Here is a 19,861-nt window from a genome sequence, read left to right as displayed (position 1 = left end):
CCCCATCTGCAAGATGAGAATAAGCCTAACATCCAGCTCCAGGAGTGTTAATTCATCTGAATGTGAAGCTTGCTGCTTAGGGTAGGCGTATTCTCAGTGCTTGCCAACTGAGCCAGAAACACTAGGGGAAAGTTTTACTGAGCTGGGAGTATTCTGCTAAAGTTGGGGAACTCCAGTTGGAGAAGTTTGGGGGAGATTATTGTTTCCTATTAACTCCACACCCTAAATTATCTAGGTTTTTTTAAAGGATATCTAATAGAGGGTCCTGTTAAAGAGAATTAAACTACATCTAACTCTTCTCAATGTGGGTCCTTCAATCTCATTTCTTCCAGTGTTCTGTTGAGAACATTTAGTTTTAAGTGACATATTAATGATATTACCGATTTTATATTCTAATATGTGTAGTTACTTATCATTATTGAAGAGAGACATGATCATTCAATATTCAGCAAATGGTTTATTTTCTTGGATGGTACACTCAGACTGGCTTCCATGAATGCAAATATCATGGGCAAGAAAAAGAAGAGGAACATATTGAAATTTTATGTTGGATCTTAAAAAACAATGCCTGCAGCCAGTGGTCAGATTCATTGATGAAGAGCAGATGGAGTCCTGGGAAGGGTGCAGAACTGAGCAGGACAGGAAGCCTGCCCAGGAGGATGGGGTAGTTTCTCCTATTCCCCTGGAGAAGGAAGAGGAGGAAGGCACAGCCTTGCAGACAGCAGTATTCCTGAAGGTAGTGCTCTCTGTGCAGAGAGGCAAGCTGCTCAGACACTGGCTTGAGAAGTGGCACACAGAGCCTGCAACTAGCATCTGTGGAAGCACAGCCAATGCCTGGCATAGACCCCATATCAGGATACCACCGAGAAACAGCATCCCAGGACAGCAAGGCAGCCAAGCTAGAAGAGTGACGGCTGTAATATCAATGTAAATGTCAAACAAAAATCAGAATATATCTGGACTGGATGTGTAGCTCAGTGCATGTTTATGTGCAAGGCTCTGGGTTCAATCTTCAGAATCACACACACTCATACACACATGTGCATGCACGCACACACACACACACACACACACACACAAGAACATTTGTTTCTTTAGAGAATCACCTTGAATTTTTAAAATGTTTGTACTGCCGCTCCCACCTTTTTGTAGTCTCCTCTTATCTGGTGTTTTATTTTCAGCCAACCTCAGTTTAATAATATTAAATGGAAATTTTCAGAAATAAACAATTTGTAAGTTTTAAGTGACTTTTTTACAGCATACCATTGCAGTTATTCAATTTTATTTGTTAATCTCTTACTGTGCCTAATTTATGAGTTAAACTTTATCATAGATACGTGTGTATAGGAAAAAACACAGTATATGTGGGGTTGGTGCTATCTGTGGTCTCAGGCATCCAGTGAGGCTCTTAGACTATCATGCCCTGTTGGTCAGCAAGGACTATAGTATTCTTATGAGTCCAGCCTCTGTCAGTGTGGTGCTGAAAGTATACCAAAAGGGAAGCAGCAGTTTGTACCCTTTGTTTGTCTTTATGTCATTTTGTGTCAAAGGTTGTCACATGGGGAGGTTGTGGTTCAGAACTGGGTTTACCCTCCCTGGCTTCAGTATCCCCATCTGTAACGTGGGGCCATCTTTTTCCAGAGATGTGGCTCTGTTTTATAGTTAGCCCTATCCATATAATGAAATATTCTTCAGCCTTGAAAAGACAGGAAATTCTGACACATGCTACAATGTAGATGGATCTCAAAGATGTGAGCGCCAAGTGAAATAAGCCAGGCAGGAAAAGACAAATGTATGATTCCACCAGAGTAATCAGATTCCAGCCTCTTCTGCAGCTGGCTTTGCAAGGTCAGGGGTGTGGCTTTGGCTGGTGTTCTTTTTTCTCCTGCAGAGAGATTCACCCTTCCTAGGCCCTCAACCCTCTTGCCGAAAGTCTCCAAACAGACGTGGCACTGGTACTGCTACCCCCAGAGACAGTTTTTCTGGTTAGCCAGTGGGAACCATCTGTTCCTTTCCTGCTTTGCTCTGAGAGAACAACTTTCATCAGCTGTACCCCGTGGTACAGCTTTGCTAAGGATAATCATGGTGGCCCAGAGGCAGGGGGCTGGAGAGTCTTGGAACTTTCCTCAAGGGGAGGCTGTCCCTGGCCTGGCTTAGCTGCCCAGAGCCCACTGCCCTGAATGGCTTCCAGAACCTCTCTGCCATGGGCCTACTGAGGGCCAGCAGCTCTGCAATTAATCCATTCCTTTGCCAGTGAATTTTATTAAATTCATAGTTTCTCTATGTCCCCAAATGGGATTTGACTTCAATGACCACATTTAAAAGAACCAAAAATTATGTAACACCTCCCAGGGATGGTGGCCACTTATAAGCAAACATGTTGATTAAATAGTGCTGTAGATTGAGGCTCCCTGATTGCCTGTTGCTGAAGAGCAGGTCTCACATTTCAGGAGAAGTCTCTGGATGCATGTAACAATTCATTGAAGAAGGAAGAAGCAAGGGGACTTGACTTACCTGTGGGAGGATAAAAAGAAGTGCTTATGTATAAAATAGGACAGAAAGAGTGAGGTTTATGATGGTTGAACAATGTATTGAGGTAGAAAAATGAACTGGTAATCACAGGAAAGGATACATCAAGTGCTTACTACCTGCTGGGTGCTCTGCTGAATTTTATTTCATTTAAATTTTGAAGCAATCAACCTGCAAGATGGTCTTTATTAATCTCATGAAGGAAGACTCTGAGAGGGTAAGCTGAGGTCAGTCAGCAGAAAGGGGTCAAGTTAGGTGCAGACTCAGATTTGATCTGAGAGGGAATAGAGGAGCCTTGGAGAGGAATTAGAGAATTCCAGCTCCCAGAGCCAGCCACCACTTGTTGAGTACCCTCTAGGCTCTAAGCACTAAACAAAGCACTGTAGATAATACCTACTTGGATCAGCATGACTTTCATAATATTTGATGTTCTATGGTTGTAAGCAACAGAAGCACACCAGAGCAAGCTCAAGTGAAAAAAGAAGTTCTTTATTGGAAAATCAAAGGGATATCACCTAATGCCAAGTATAAGAGGTAGCCAGACTGCCAGGATTGCTGGAAAGGAGAGCTGACAGGTGGTTTAAAAAAAAAAAAAAAAAAAAAAGGCTAGCAGGTTCTCTCTTGCATATCTGCTTTGTCTTCTTGTGTGTAGATATGGAATTTGCCACTTACAGCATCCAAGTAACTCTGGGCTTCTGCCTGGGCCACTCAGCTCTACTGGGGTCAGGTCCAGGCAAACAGAATGACTGTGAGTGATGTTGGGGCAGCCAGTTGGGTGCTGTGTTTTGGGTAGACTTTAGTCCTACCCAAGTAAGTCCAAGGGTTAAGTAGTTTTTTTCCCATTTTACTCATACTGAATTGAGATTCACAGGGGTTGAATGGCCTTGTCCAAGGTCATGTGGCTAATAGTAGGAAGGGTTTAAACCAGGCTTTTCTGACTGAAATCCATATTTGTGATCATTCACATATAAACCACCGAAGAGCACAATCATACTAGGTCTTCTTGTCTGTAGAGGACCTTCCAAGAATGCCTGAAATTGCTAATGGCGTATGTGCATTTATATATATATATATATATATATATATATATATATATATATATATAAATACACATATATGCACAGACACATGTATATACTATGTTGATAGTATACATATGTACTATATATAATGTATATGTATTTGTATTTTTTATATATGTAAGATATATAGTATATTATGCCAATAGTATTTTGTGTACATGTGTACATGTATACATGTATATATATGCACACACAGATGTATAAACACATACTGTTTTTCTTAAACATACATACTCCTGTGATAAAGTTTAATTTATAAATTAGGCACCATCAGAGATTAACAGCTAGTAATAAATAGAACAATTATACCAATATACTATAAAACATGAATCATTTATTTCTAGAATTTTCCATTTAATTTTTTTCAGACCCCAGTTAACTGCAGGTAACTGAAGCCTCAGGAAATGAAAACATGGACAACAGGGAACTACCATTGTCTTAAATTGCTCCTTTAATCAGAAGATAGAAAACAAATGAGGATGATTTCACCTGAGAAGGGCAACATGAGAGTCTATGTGAAATTCAATCCGTCTTTGTTTTAAAAGCTCTTCCTTCGAGGACAGTGACTAACTAGCAATTTCCTTCAACCAGTGAAAGTTAGAACAAGGAGCAGGCCTCTGAGAATGATGTCCACACTTCAGGGTCATCTGCACTGCTGGGAGGGCCAGCGAGGGTCAGAGCTTCTTGAAGACCAGGGTTTGGGCCACCTGGCTTTTCTTGGTTCTATCCAGCCCTCAAGCTGAAATCTGTCCTGAAAAACTGCCCCTGGCAGAAAATTGGGACACCCCAAGGGTTTGGATGTTCTCATCCGAGCTTTTCACAATCCCAGAGAAGATGATGGTGTTTTCTTTGGCTTTCTTGTTGCATTTGAGAGTGAGTGTTCATTCTTAGATATTTCAGTTTACCCATGGGGTGGAGAGGATGGAGTTTGTTTATAATGAATATTTTGGTGTAGACCTGACTTGACACCAACTTAGCTACTTCAGGGATGCTTGACCTGAAATGAACACTAATTCATGTCTAAAAAACTTGGCAAAGATAGTACAAACTTTAAACGATATTAACCTACCACAGGATTTGATGGAGTATGTGCTTCATTGGAAGTTACTTGGGTTGTTTATCTAAAAAGAACTATCTAAACCCACTTTCCGGTTCCATAAACACTGACTGTGTGCCAGAGATACAGGTAGGTAGCACGATGAGGGGTGGTCTGTTTCCTTCTGGGAACAGAATAAGCCTCTCACTTAAGGGGAAGGGCGTTATGGGAAGGAAGAGTTTTGAAGCTGTTTGTAAGACAGTATTAATGGATGATATCTTGCTTCTTGTTTTGCAGATTGGAAACCTGGAAGATTACTACCATTTTTATCACAGTAAAACCTTTAAAAGATCAACGTTGAGTAGCAGAGGCCCTCATACCTTCCTCAGAATGGACCCCCAGGTACACACGGGCAGGATACTTTTCCTAAGGACAAGAGTGTTCGGGTCTGCAGTCCTAAAAATAACTGAGTCTGCGTTATAATGTCACTCTAGATAGATGTTAGTTTTCCATATCTCCTTTAAATGAAATAAGGCAGAGTGTAGCAACTTATCAAACCATTTTAAATGCTCCAAAAAAGAGGGTTCCTTATCAGGCTTTGAGAATATAAATTCTTAGACTGAGAGTGTAGCTTAGTGGAAGAGCAATTGCTTCACATGCATCAGGCTCTGGGCTCAATCCCCAGTAATGGAGGAGGGAAAAGAATCTAAATTATTTAATTGGAAAAATAGAATATAAATTATTTAATTGGAAGCAACATTCACTTGAGGGTAGACCTCTAAATATTTTAAAAATCAACAAATACACAATAATTACAAGAGATGCATATGTAAATTGTATCCATAAAGCAAAGCCACTAAGCAATTTGAGCAGGTATTTTAATCATAAAATTAGAAATTAGTCAGATTAATGTTTTTGTGATTGTCATTGGCACATATCATAATGGTTATCATGAATTTTAAAACAGAGGCAATAAGTTTAACTTTTTTTTTTCCTTAAAATTTATGTGATGGTCTGGGGTTGTGGCTCAGCCGTAGAGCACTTGCCTAGAATGGGCGAGGCCCTGGGTTTGATCCTCAGCATCATATAAAAATAAATAAATAAAATATTGTGTCCGACTAAAAAATAAATATTTAAAAAGAATTTATGTCTGGGCTGGGGTTGTGGCTCAGCGGTAGAGTGCGTGTCTAGCATGCACGAAGCCATGGGTTCGATCTTCAGCACCACAATAAAAATAAATAAATAAAATAAATGTGTTATTTTTTTTTAAAAATTATGTGATCTGTGTTTGAGATTAAAACTAATATGATTTGAAAAGGGGCTATTCATTGGGGGTGGTTAATTATACTACCTTTCTGTACAAAGTTAATATTTGACAAATATCAGTATAATAGATACCTGGTAAGTTTAAAATTTTAAGATGGCCAAGTGAACCTTTGATGAGTTCATTTATTCAACAGGCATTTTTGAAATCCCTGTCCTCTGGTAAGGCCCATGGAGCTGGTCAAGGGCTGACTGAAAGTAAAGCAAGAAATAGAAAAAGATGTGATGAATCATGGGGCAATGAGTACTAGGAAGGAAAACACGGTTCTTGTGAGAAGCAGTAGTAGTACCGAGAAAGAAATGTGGCTATGGTTGATAAACCATAGTTTCGATATGGAAATCATCTTTTCTTAAAAGCGATGTGCTACATGCTAGTCTGAGCTCCTAGCTAGTATACAAAATTATTTCCACAGTCCCAGAGAACATTTATAATAAATGTTCCATGGAAGAATGGTTTCTCCGTGTTGCCCCAAACCACACCCCTGACAAGCATGGCTTCTTCTGTGTGGACAGAGCTGGGGGAGGGGGAGAGGTGGTTTATCCCTGGCACTGTACTGAATTACCCTTCTCTGGGACATCTCTCGCTGAAGAGTTCTGGTTTGAAGCACATAAAGAAGTGGTCACCATGAAACTCATTCCTGTAAGTGGGCTGTGAAAAGGTAGACATGTCTTAAATACATTTCTGAATTCATTTTGTAGATGGATGGATACATGCATGGATAGATGGACAGACTGGTGGACAGATGGAAGAGTGGGTGGATGGATGGATAGATAGGTGAATCAATAGAGATAGGTATAAAACATTCTGCAAACCTCATTATTCCTTCATAGCAAGGAAAGGAATTTAATGTTTATTAAGGGATTCCTGTGTGCATGGGCACTTTGATATACATCATCTCTCCTAATGACAGGGGGTATGATTATATCTACTTGCACTCACACCATGGAAAGTGAAGGAATGATTTTCAGAGACAAGTACACTTTCTTTCACTAGGAAGCAAAGCCGGAGGGTAGTTTCTCATATCCCCAGAGTGGGGCAACTGGGGAAGGACAAGCAGACCTGATGAATACATTAGTAGGAAAAACAGCAGAATGGGTACTCTGTGCAGACTGTAGTATGGAAAAGGTAGACTGTAGTATGGATTTTGTAAGGTTGAAAGTGGCCTATCATCTGTCATCTTGGAGAAAATCCTAAGCTAGGAAAGAGTTGTGGCATTGCCCCACTTTAAGCAAGCAGTCCATCTGTCCTGTGAAGACAACATGCTCCTTCTTCATCTGAAGTCTTTGGAGCTGTTAAATTGCTACCACACACAGTGTTACTATGAAGGGCATGCTGTTTGCATGCAGGAAGCCTCCTGCATAGGTGCACTCTGCAAAGAAACCAAGGCAGTGGATTTCTAGGTCCCCATGGGTGCTTCCAAGATAAGCTGTTTTCCAACTGTTAATCTGGAGGCAGAGTCAAAATAGGAGCCTTAATCTGTAGTTTTGCTATATCTTCTATTTTTGGTGGCTAAATTTTAAAACTTTAATCGTATTCAACTAAGTGGTTCTTCCCTTCCTTCCAAAAATATTAACCTGTGAATATTGATGTTGAGTGCAGAGTTGCCCAGCTGGTCTCTGCAATGGCGGGCCCACAGCAAAATGTGGGCCTGGAGACTTGTGCATATGTCATTCGTGTAGGTGGTGGAGACAGGTTTCACAGAGGGCTCAAGTGCCTCAGTCATATCTCCCTCTGCCGAGTCTGACCTGCTCTGTTGATTCATTGTAGGTGGGTCTAAAGTTCTGTATCCAGTTTGAGTCTGAGGGCAAAGTATTCCCAGTAATCAGCTGGGCCCTTGAAGGAAACAGAAGGAAGGATAGACTTGTTAGGCAAAGGTTCTGGCAGTTAAATTTTTTCGAATAAAAATCCCTTTTCACAGAGTTTCTTAATAAGCTTCTGGCAGGGCTGCAATCAAAGCATCTTGCCAATAAAGAAGAGAGAAAAGGTAAATAGCCTGACCATCCCAGTCCTGCCTGCACCTTCCACGTGATTGGCTGATTGTCTCTCACAGTTCCAATTAAAGTTCTAGCCCCAGGGAAAGCATATAGACATCTGAACCAATTATGAATTCAGAAATACCTCTGTTTACATTAGTCCAGTTTTAAGGCAAACCAAATCAATTAGCTGTCAGTCTGATGAATATTTACTTTGCCTAGTCATTCCAATTACATATTTGGTGAAATTAGCTGTTTTGTGTAAGTATTTAGTGTTATCTTTCACTGCAGTGCATCTGAACCATCCTCCTACATTACAAGAGCCTTTTTGCGACACCTTAACATCTGGAGAGTTGTGTAATTAATATTATTAGCAAAAGGAAAAGATGATTTATTATTATTAAGACATTGGAATGCAAAGTTACCATTGTGTTGGAATGACCAAACTGGAAATGAATGTTATAGGGCTTAGGATAAAGTTCAATCGAATACAGATGGTATTTTATTTTAATTAGCTCCAGTCTCTGTTGTATAAAAGTGTTTGATAAGTGATAGAATTTATAGTCCACCCCAACATCAAATAAAATCTGATAGAGTGTACATGGGTTACAACAAAACAAAACACACAGCAAGGGCAGGCCATAGCAGGACTTGCTTCTTCAGTCACAGGCACATACTCACATATTTATGAAGCATCTTTTTTCATGACCCTGTGCTAGCATTGTGCGATCGTTTTCCTTACATTTTTAATTACCTTTACTTGATTTTTTTTTTAGCCATCTTTGAAAAAGGGCCATTTTGCTCAAATTGCTTTGTTGCTCAGCCCTATCCTGGAGAGGACAGCCCAAGTGTTCTCAGCGTGCAGTATCAGTCCCTGGTTTTTTCCAAGGGCTGTCATTTAAGCAAACTGAAAGCATTTGTTTTTAACTTGTTCTTTTGCCAAAAGTCTGGAGAAGGGTGGATGTTACAGGCGCATCAGCCAATAGCTGAAAGGATTCACAAATTTTTTTTAAATTACTTGTTCTGATTCCATTCCAAGCTGGCTTATAGTTAGACGTTGCTGCCTGTGTCTTCCAAACCTTACATTTTAGCGTGATGACTCGAGTTCAGCCCTTTCCTTCCCTTCAGTTTTCAGCCAGATGGATGATGGAAATGGAAGGATAAAGATACTATTAGGGAGGCCCTTGGTGGCTCCTTCCTGGGCACTGGGAGCCTTCAGTTTGATTCTTCGTTTTAGTACTTAAATGCACCAAAGTTGCAAAAAAACGATTTCAAGGACAGGAGTAGACATTCTGTTTTGTAGGATGGGACTTTGCCCCCAGAGTTTAATCAGAGCTCAGGTTTCTTTCCAGAAGTGATGCAACATTTAAGCAGATCTTTCCATTAACCACAGATGGAATTTTATCTGACAGTTTTGTGTGCTAGAGCCATTCAAAGTGCAAACAAACAAAAAGTTCCTGGCAAATAACAACACATAGGCAGTAAGTGACCAAACTGGTCTCAGGAGTTGATGAACTGTGTCATGGGCTGGGAGCGGGAGCAGGCTTCTGCCCAGGATGGGTCTCACGTCGGGAAGGAGAGAACGCAGGCCATCCTACCTGGCAGTCCCCTCTGGACAATGCAAAAGACAGGGATGAGCCATCTTTTCATATTTTTGGCACAACCCAATGGTTCTAGTGGCATGATTCCTCTGAATTGGTAAAAAGGTTGAATTTTAAAATACACCTTAAAAGACCGTTTGATTATTGCACCTGAGCACTCTATACTTCCACTTAGTGTCTCAAAGGCACCTCAAAGTCAACATTTTCAGCACTCAGGTCCTCATCTCTGATGCTACCTCTGACTCAGAGCGAAGCATTTCTCTGCATTCTGTAGGAGGAGCCTGCAGCCCCCCACCCCACCTTGTTTAATCTGTTGGAGTCTTTCCACCTGCTGCTCAGTTGGCCCTACTCACATCCTGTATCTTCTGCCTTAGGCCACACACATATCTTCCCTCACCTAGATCACTGCATGGTCCTTTTCATGGGCCTCTTGTGGGCATCCTCACTCCTCCCACCTATCTCCTCTTCAGTCTTCCAAGGAATCCTTCCCTCCCAGACCCTCCTTGGTCTGGGCCCCAGTGGCCCCCTGAGCCCAGACACTAGCCTTTAAAGTTTTTCTCCAATGACTTCACATGTCTCTCCATTCAGTCTTTGCACAGACTGCTCTCAACCTTCCCCAACATTTCTCTCTTCCCCACCCTCCCTTTTCGGCTCCAATATCCCTGCTACTGGGAAGGCTGCTCAGAGTCCTCAGACTTGGCCTGCTCTTCCTAGCAGTTGTATGTTTATATTCTGGATTTAGCCCTGGATTGGGAGCACACAGCAGTGTTTGGTGGAAACCCTGAAGACTAGTTCAGTGTGCTTGGGATGGTCAGTGACAGACGGCACAGGCAGGAGAGCTGCAGAAGGTTCCTGGGCGGCTTAGAGCAGCAGACTGGAGAGTGTGTCCAGTATTCCAGAACTGTAGAGGGACGATGGAAGGTGAACTGACCTGGTCTGTAGATAACTGAGAGAGAGGGACTTGTAGGTAGGATCCTAGGCTGAGTTAGAACATCTTTTATTCTTGAAGCATGCAAGCCCATCTCTTAACAATATAGTACAAAGTTCTTGAGAGCCAAGGCCACGTCTCATTTGTTTTTATTCCTTTATCAGTTCAGCAGCTTTCTAATCTGATGTAGATGGGTGTTTAGTAAATGTTTATTGTAATGTATCTCAATTTTCACAGATTAGGCTCATGTATACAAGTATATCTGTTATTGTTTGCTTATCAGCTTCTATGTAAATATCTTAGATATAAACTGTTTACCTTGATTAACTTACAACAAAAATTCTAAAGGGAGCTAGAATTAACGAAGCCTTATCCTAACTTGCTAAAGCTAAAATAAGTACTGACAATTGCTGGACATTGGGCATGCTGACTAGTATCTGACTTCATATGTGTATTACTCTGCTAGGGCTGCTGGGGCCAAGTGCCACAGACTGGGTGACTTAAGCAACAGAAATTTATTATCTTCTAACTGTGGAGGCCAGAAGTCTGATATCAAGGCATCACAGGGTTGGTTTCTTCTGGTCTTTTGCAGATGGTTGCTTTCTTGCCGTGTCCTCACATAGTCTTCCCTCTGTGTGCATCTGCATCCTAATCTCCTCTTCTTATGAGGACACCAGTCAGGTTGCATTAGGGCTGGCCTTAATGACCTCATTTTAACTCAATTACCTCTTTAAAGACTATCTCAAGGGGCTGAAGGGTGTGGCCAATGGTAGAGTGCTTGCCTAGCATGTGCAATACCCTGGGTTGATACCCAGGACAGACAGAGAGAGAGAGAGAGAGAGAGAGAGAGACAGACAGACACTAAGACTGTCTGAAAATACTGTCACATTCTAAGCTACTGAGGCTTAGGACTTCCATGCAAATATTTAGGGAGGGACAGGGGTTATTCAAAACAATAGATGAAACTGGGCTATGGCTTCCTGTTCTTTTGTCCATGACTGCAGGACAGTGACAGGTGTTGGGAAGAAGGGTACCTCCTGATTCCTCTCAGCAAAATGAGAGCTAAGTTACAAATGAATGAACAGCTTCAATTTCCCAAAGTGCTTTGGCACTCACTGTCCCATTTCCCAAATTAGCAGAACAAGTACTGTCATCATCTCTCTTGCTAGTTACACAGGGATCTTCTGGACAGATCTCAGAAAATGGTCTATGCAGTGTTTTGCCTGTGGCTGCAGGTATGGAAGTGGCAGAGAGCTGTGTTCTCTTTTGCCTTGCTGATATGGGAGGAGGAAGATGGTGGATTTCTAGGTCAGTGTATCTTTTTTTTTTTTTTTTTTTAAACTGGGAATTTAACTCAAGGCACTCAACCACTGAGCCACACCCCCAGCCCTATTTGTATTTTATTTAGAGACAGGGTCTCACTGTGTTGCTTAGTGCCTCGCTTTTACAGAGGCTCCCTTTGAACTTGCAGTGCTCCTGCCTCAGCCTCCCGAGTCACTGGGATGACAGGCGTGCACCACCACACCCGGCTAGGATATCTTTTTATCTGGGGGGTTCTTTCACTGCCCTGCATCACCAGGTCTGGCTGTGCTTTGCCATAGCAGCCTGGCATCCCTCATTCCCACCCCAAGGTGATAGGGTACAAGGCCCAAGATGGATTTGAGGGTCTCATTGAGACTGGTGCTTATGAAGTTGGTGCTAATTGACTTCCTCTTGTTTATGGCACAGTTCCCCTGCCCTCCAGGAAGAGGATGGCAGTAGTATCTATTTCTCACACATGAAAAGGAAACCCTTTCTATCTCCTTGAGCTTTGCTCATTAGTTCAGTGGCCCTTTACCACTACAGGCCCCTTTGAAAAATTATGAAGATTGTGGACTGTCTCCAGAGGGAAAACAAAGTCATATGCCCATACCTGCATCATTTTTCATATGGTTTACCAAGAGGTTCCCTTCTTTCCTGGGAGCCATGGGCACTCTGCCAGATCAGAAGCCCACCTGATATGTCAGTCCTGCATGTAATAAGCCCAAAAGGCTCCAGAGGACCCAGGAAGTTCTTGGAAGTTAAAACAGCTAAGACTGCCACTCAGATAGTAGTTAGAACTCAGCAGCACTGATGATCCTTGATATCTGCAGGTCATTTGCCAGGACGCAGACAAGGTTTCTCCTGGCCTCTGCTTATTTATGTTGGCTCTTTATGAGTATCTGAAATTTTACTTCAAATTATCTACAGAACATTTGGAAAGATGCCTGATTTTAACTTAACTTCTAAGAAGAAAGTTGGAGAAGGGCACATATTACCAAAGAAAGTGTAGGGCTGGGGCTGTAGCTCAGTGGTGGAGCGCTCGCCTGGCATGTGCGAGGCCCTGGGTCTGATCCCCACACACTCACACATATGCCGCGTTGCTGTCCTTGGGATCTTGAGAAGATTGTGAAGTGTTCTTTGTGTCTAGAATTCCCTTTCTCAGAGCAAAGACATTTCTAGGATAAATATGCTGCATGTTTAGCAGGAAACATACGAACAGAAAATGGATAAAACGGAAAAGGGTCAGAATAACGTTCCATCTTCAAAATATGACTTCAGAGAAATCAAGGCTTGTAAACAGATAGGACTTTTGTTTGGGCTGGAAGTGACATTTGGCAAATCAACCTTACTTTGCCCAAAATCACTTTTAGTTGATTCCCCCCACACACACACACACACACACATGCACAAATATCATCCTGTAGTCATTAAGACCTGATCACATTTTCAACTCAGAAGTCAGGTCTATTTGTGGTTGTACTATATTTAAAATCTAAAGTATAACTTCACATCTTCCTTCAGGAAACTTAGTGGTCTCCTATTGAATCCCATGTATTACCCAGTACTCAAACACATTGGTGAACAAAATACAGATCCTGTTCAGGTGGGGAATGGGGGGCAGCAGAGGATAACCGGATCACTCCTGTGCTAGTCAGTTTTCTGTCATTGTGACAAATATCTGAGATAAATCAACTTAAAACTAGGAAAGGTTTATTTTGGCTCATGGTTTCAGTGGTGTCGTCAATTGCTTGACCTTGTTGTTTGGGGCCTGATGCAGCACAGTACATTATAGCAGGAGTGCATGGAGGACATCTTTGACCTCATGGCCACCAGGAAGCATCGAGAGAGAGAGGAAGAGGTCAGGGTCCCAATATATATCCCCAATGTCCCCAAAAGGGAATTCCCCAATTGCCCTGAATTCCTAGGCCCCTCTGCTAAAGGTTCTGCTACTTCCTAATAGCACCTTGGGCTGCAGACCAAGTCTTCAATTCCTGGGTTTTTCAGAAGCAATTCCAAGCAATAGCAACCTCAAATGTCCAGGATCACTCATTTTAAGGCTTGCTTGGGTTTAGGATTCATTTTCCAAGTTGTGTCTCTTCCCATATATTTTACACAGAAGAAAGCCTGAATACTGTGTAGACATTTTGAAGCATCTGGTGAACAGGCCACACCTGAAGCTGCAGTGAAAGGGAGAATGCAAGCACACTCGTACTGACCTCCCATTGGTACCAGCCCTCTCAGGAGGAGGAGAATTCTTCAAATCCATGTTACTTTTCCTAACACAGATAATGGCATGCATAAGATAAAATAGTCCCAGAGTGGAGTCCCCCACCCTCCTTTCTTCCCATCTGACCATTTGCTCACAGGTTGTATGGAAGAATCAATCCCATGAGTGACACATGCTCAGAGACCTGCGATGGTGTAATCCTTTATTTGAAATGTTACCACCTCGTATACAATGAAAGGCCTTGAACGTGGTTGAAAGTGCAAGCCTACCCCTTTAGCTTGGACAGTTGCTGACTCTGTTTGATGGGAGAGTTCAAGTTTCAGTTGCGTGGTTGGGTCATTGCCACACCTCTGGCCTTTCCAGAGTGGCCAGGTACCTCCAACCTGAGGGGCATCTGAAGCAGAGCTTTAGCATCTGAGGTGGGAACCAGGTAAATTCACATTATCTACCCCAGAACCCGGGTGCCAGAGACATGGGAAAACGCAGTGCGTCTTTGTCAGTTGTGCAGAGAAGTCAGGGACAGTGAACCTGGAAAATGGTTTATTCTTTGGGGTGGGAAGGGAGGAAGATCAGGAATTCAGTGGATTCCCAAGGACAGGTGAAGAGCAGGCAGTGATTAGAGCCGAGAGGACGGACAGGTGCCGCTGGCTAAGTTCGCCTCTCCGTCTCTGCCGCCCCCAAAGCTGGCAGATAATCTATCATACTCAGTTCCATCAGTCTGGCACTACTGTGGCTGTGATCAGAGACTTATAATGAGCAGGCTTTTTAGCAGAAAGTTGGAGAGGGCTGAGATTGTGCCTTTGGGAGAGCCCCAAACCGTGTCCTGGACCCTGTGCGGTCGTAGCCCACCATCAGAACTGTGTCAGAATGGGGTTCTTACCAGAGCCCTGCAACAGTAAGGAGCTCAGATACCCAAGCCCTCTCATCCCACAGGGCAACAATTTTATGACTTCTGGCAAATATGTCTTCCCACGTCACCTGGTTCTAGGAGAGTTGCCCACTTGTGTTTGGAACAGTAGAGCTCACCTCCTTCTCTAACAACAGTTACACTTTGATGGGCACAGAAGTCGGAAGGTGCTGGGTGGCAGTAGAGCGAGTAGTGAATCCAGGGCTCAGCCTGGCAGCAGGGATGGGAACATCCCAGGGAGCTTGGAGATGTGAGAAATCTACATTCTGCCGTGTTTTATAACAGGATGTTTAGCAAATTATGAAATATCACCCTCAGTACTTTACACCAGGTAAAAGCATTCTAGTTCAGGAGTAATATATGGGGAGGTTGAAAAATGCCATCAGTGGGCATTATGAACAAAATATCTCATTTTATAGTTTTATTTTCTGTAGGAGTATCTATCAGTGGTAATTATAAATTATCTAGGACTTATTGCTGAGGCCCTTTTAGTGTCTAACCCAAAATTGATTTTTGAGCTCCCTGTGCAGTGTTTCTAAGGAACCAGTCTATGGGTGTTTTATTAGATAGTCACATCGGAGGCGATACTTCTTTCTAAGCATTTTGTCTTGTACCCCAAGGATGAATCCTCCACCCCAAACTCTGAGGCTGCATATGGGGGTTTTCTGCCCTCTACCCTCAGGACACTAGGAAGCTGAGGATAGGAGAAGAGAGGAAATATTACCCCAAGCCTGAGGTCACCCTTATTCCCTGCCTCTTGGCCTTAAGTATCACTTTACTATGATAGCTGGTCAAGCTTCCAGGAGCAGCCTGGAGTTCCCCGTCTTGGGCTAGTGGCCTCCAAGTCACCTTGAGCCCTCTATTCCTCCTTCTATCTTTCTCCCCATTCTACTGCCATGCCCCCCCCCACACACCCCAACTCTTCCAGGCAGCCTGCCCTGTTCAGAGTCACACCATACTCTCTTGCCTGCTTGGCAAGAGCCCCAGAATATGGCACAGACTCTTTGAGAGCAGGGTCTGGGTGCCCATCCTTATCCTCATGCTGCTAGTCTTGGGCCCCAGCACTGGACTAAGCCCCAGCTTCCAGCATTAATGAATTAGGTGGGACCACCACAGCAAGACCAAAGAAGACACTTCCATGAATTCTTTCCCCAATGTCCTTTATTAAAATGGCTAAGTTTCTCCAGCTTGAAAAGAACATGCACATATATGATGATAGTAATAGTTGTGCCAGGCAGTGGCCTGAATGCTTAATACACACTGTTCATATTCTATCCCTCATGACAATGCATGGTGGTCCCCATTCTGTAGATGAATAAACTGAGTCCAAGGAGGGTAGCTACCTGTTCTGAGTCTCACATCAGGTGAGTGTGGAGCTGAGTTTTGAATCTGGGGAAGTTGGCTCTGAATCCAGGGATCATCTTTCTTTTAATTTGTTTTTAGTTGCAGATGTATACATACCTTTATTTTATTTATTTTTATGAGGTGCTGAGGATCAAACCCAGTGCCTCACACGTGCCAGGCAAGTGCTCCACCACTGAACTACAACCCCAGCCCTCAGGGATCATCTTAAATAACATAAATCACTTTTCAAACGTTTTTCTTGATCACAAAGGCAAATCATACCAATTAAAAGAAATTTCTAAAAATCCCAAAAGCAACACAAAAATTTAAAATTAGCAATAATTTAACCACCCAGGAATTGCTGCTAGTAACATTTTGCTGTATCTTTTCTAGATTTTTCCTTGTACATGTTCTGATACCATGTTTCTAGTAGCGGCTGCCAAAAATTCTAATGTACAAATTATCATAATTTAATTATTCATGTCCTCACTGTAAATCAATTTCTGATAACAGTTTGACCAAACAATTTATTTTCTCTCTCCACTCATTCCTCTCCCATACATATATTTCCTTTTTATTTGGAGCAAGTCACTTGTCAATTTTTTGGCAACTTCACAAAGTCCATTTTTTTTTTTTTAGTAGAGTAACTTCAGAATATATCAGGGCATTATTATTTTCCCCTGCACGTATAACAAGCAAGTTGTCATTTTCCAAATGCAGTCACCTTGAAGTTAACATCTCCCAAACATCTACTATGATAACAATTCTTGTGAAAGGAAACCTAGGGCACTTATAGAGGCTACATAAAATCAGGAACTTGTTTTTAAAATGAAGAGTAATTGTTTTTTCTTGGCAGGTGAAATGGCTCCAACAGCAAGAAGTGAAACGCAGGGTGAAGAGACAGGTGCGAAGTGACCCTCAGGCCCTTTATTTCAACGACCCCATTTGGTCCAACATGTGGTACATGGTGAGTAGGGCGTGGGCTTCTCGGCCCCAGCACGTTTGCATTACCAGCTGGGTTTCTGGCATGGGTTAATTTCCCCCAACTAAGCTAAATTCCCAGGACGACATCAATGAGACACACTTCATTTTGTGTGTAAAGCCCCTGCTCCAAAGGGTAGCACTCTCAGGGTTTGTTTTTTTTTTTCCCCTCTTTAAATATGTGGAAGTGAACAGGGAAGTGATTTGATGCAGGGTGTAGGTCTAACAGCATGGTGAAGACTTGCCCTGGACAGAGCCCCTTCTGGGAGGTGATGCCTGAGGAAAATGATAATTGTCAGGTGCAGAAAAAGCCAGGGGAACCCCCACCTTTATTCATCCTGGGTCTAGGTGGGAGGAAGAGTGTCTCACCTGCCTAAGGCAGGGGCTGCTGTTTCCTGTTACTCGTTGCAAGCGTAATCACCTCTCTGCTGGTCTACACGGTATGTCCATTGTACGTCAGGAGTGTCCACGTCGGGGGCTTTGTGTCTTCTGTGCATACAGCATTGTGGCGACAAGAACAGCCGATGCCGGTCAGAAATGAATGTCCAGGCGGCATGGAAGCGGGGCTACACAGGAAAGAATGTGGTGGTCACCATCCTTGATGATGGCATAGAGAGAAATCACCCAGACCTGGCTCCAAATTACGTAAGTCTCGCCTTGGAACTGAGAGCAAAGATGTTCAACCATGGTCGTCATTAAATAAATGCAAAATTTAAAAAACAACAAATTGATTTTCACCCTTAGTTCCCATTAAATTAGGCAAAAACAAATTGCAAAAACCCCACTGTGCTGAGGAGCACTGGGTAAATCACCATCCTGCCACCTACTACTGTCCTAGCCAGAGAAGGTATTTCAGAGTGATTTACCTACATGTCTGAGGAGTCACACATATTTCTAGGAATGGAAACTGAAGAACTGAGAAGCACCTACATAGAGGTGTTCATCATATAGAGAGTAGCTACATGGACCATGTTTAAACATGGGCTTTGAGCCAGGTGTGGTGGTGCCCGCCTACAATCTCAGCAACTCAGGAGGGTCACAAATTTGAGGCCAGCCTAGATGACTTAGTAAAACCCTGTCTCAAAATAAAATATAAAGAGCTGAGAGTGTAGCTCAGTGGTAGAGTGCTTGCCTAGCATGTGCAAGGTCCTGGGTTCAATCTCTAGTACAAAAGAGAGAGAGAGAGAGAGAGAGAGAGAGAGAGCCTAAAATCATGGGTTCTGGACCCAGACAGCCTGGGTTCCAATCCTGGCTCTGTGACTTACCAGCTGAGATCTTGTCCAAGTTGCTTAACTTCTCTGTGCCTCAGCCTCATTGTCTATAAAATGGGGTTAATAAGAGGATTATCTTATAGGGTTATTATAAGGATGAAATGAGTTCATATATGTAAACAAGAAAGCCTGGCACATAATAAATGCAATAAAAACATTAAATACTATAAGGAACCTGGGCATCTAACAGTGATTAAATTACACATACTTAGTAGATAACTGTATAGCCTTTCTAATTGAGTTTTGAAGACTGTCAGTAATACTGGAAAGCTTTTGTGATATGTTTTCAAAGGAGGATCCAAATTATATGACTACTATTATTACACGTATGTAGAGGAAAAACGTTATGCATTAAATATAAAGTTAAGGAAAGTCTGACACACAGTCAACCCTGTTGAAACTTGAGGATGTTGTGCTGAGTGAAATAAGCCCATCACAAAAAATCAAACGCTGTATGATTCCACTTATGTGAAGAATGAAGAGTTGCCAAATTCACAGAGATGGGAAGCAGAGTGGTGGTTGCCAGGGGCTGAGGAGGGAGGAATGGAGAGTCAGTGTAGAGTGGATACAGAGTTCCAGTTTGGGAAGAAGGAAAGTTCTGGAGAATGAAGGTGGAGATGGTTGCACAGCCATGTGAATGTACTTACTATCACTGAACCATACACTTAAAATGGTTAAAACGATAAATTTAATGTTAGGTATATTTTACCATCACATATGTATCAATATCACATAATTTATATTATTATACATTTTAATAATATAATTATAAATAATATAAGAGAGAAACTGTATAGTTTTATTTTCCAAGGCAGGCATAAAAATAATTTTCAAGGATACTGTAATATTTTATGCCATTGCTCTTTACTCACTAAGATTTAATTCCTAGGATTCCTACGCAAGCTATGATGTCAACGGGAACGATTATGACCCATCTCCACGCTATGATGCCAGCAATGAAAATAAGTGCGTCCCTTTGTCTCCCCTTGCTTCTCTGTTCTCTCCGCGGTTGCTATTGTGGTTGCCCCTGAAGAGGTGGAGGGCTTAGGTGTCGCTCCAGCGGCCTGGGCACTGTTGAGGGCTGACCCAGGAGTCAGAAGCCATGCCTAGCACAGCCCCTTGGGCACAAGTGACTTCTGTGGAGTTAGCCTCTTTCTTTAGGGGGGGTGTCACCTGTGTTACTCAGCTAACAATGCATTTTAGCATTGCTCCTGGTACCACTCTCCTTGGAATATTTTAGAAGAATTATCCCTAGGGAGTCTAATGATCTCCTTCACTGTTACATATCAATCTGGTCTATCTGAGCACATGGGTCACCTGTCTGAACTTTTGTGACTCCATCTTTCACCTTTTGAG

General features: G+C 42.5%; 1 protein-coding gene across 2 annotated transcripts in view; it reads left to right on the top strand.

Moving 5' to 3' along the window:
* Pcsk6 (proprotein convertase subtilisin/kexin type 6) overlaps positions 1 to 19,861 on the top strand; it is a 186,454-nt gene that overhangs the window by 46,678 nt on the left and 119,915 nt on the right. For both annotated transcript variants that reach the window (XM_076848857.2, XM_076848858.2), the window contains exons 2-5: positions 4,945 to 5,049; positions 17,110 to 17,220; positions 17,736 to 17,879; positions 19,395 to 19,471. In XM_076848857.2, coding sequence (XP_076704972.2) covers positions 4,945 to 5,049; positions 17,110 to 17,220; positions 17,736 to 17,879; positions 19,395 to 19,471 — 437 coding nt within the window. The remainder of the gene's footprint in view (positions 1 to 4,944; positions 5,050 to 17,109; positions 17,221 to 17,735; positions 17,880 to 19,394; positions 19,472 to 19,861) is intronic.

The sequence above is a fragment of the Callospermophilus lateralis genome, chromosome 3, assembly GCF_048772815.1.
Source record: "Callospermophilus lateralis isolate mCalLat2 chromosome 3, mCalLat2.hap1, whole genome shotgun sequence".
Taxonomy (NCBI): Eukaryota; Metazoa; Chordata; class Mammalia; order Rodentia; family Sciuridae; genus Callospermophilus; species Callospermophilus lateralis.
Note: the sequence above shows the minus strand (reverse complement) of the source record. Positions and strands in the feature narration are given on the sequence as shown.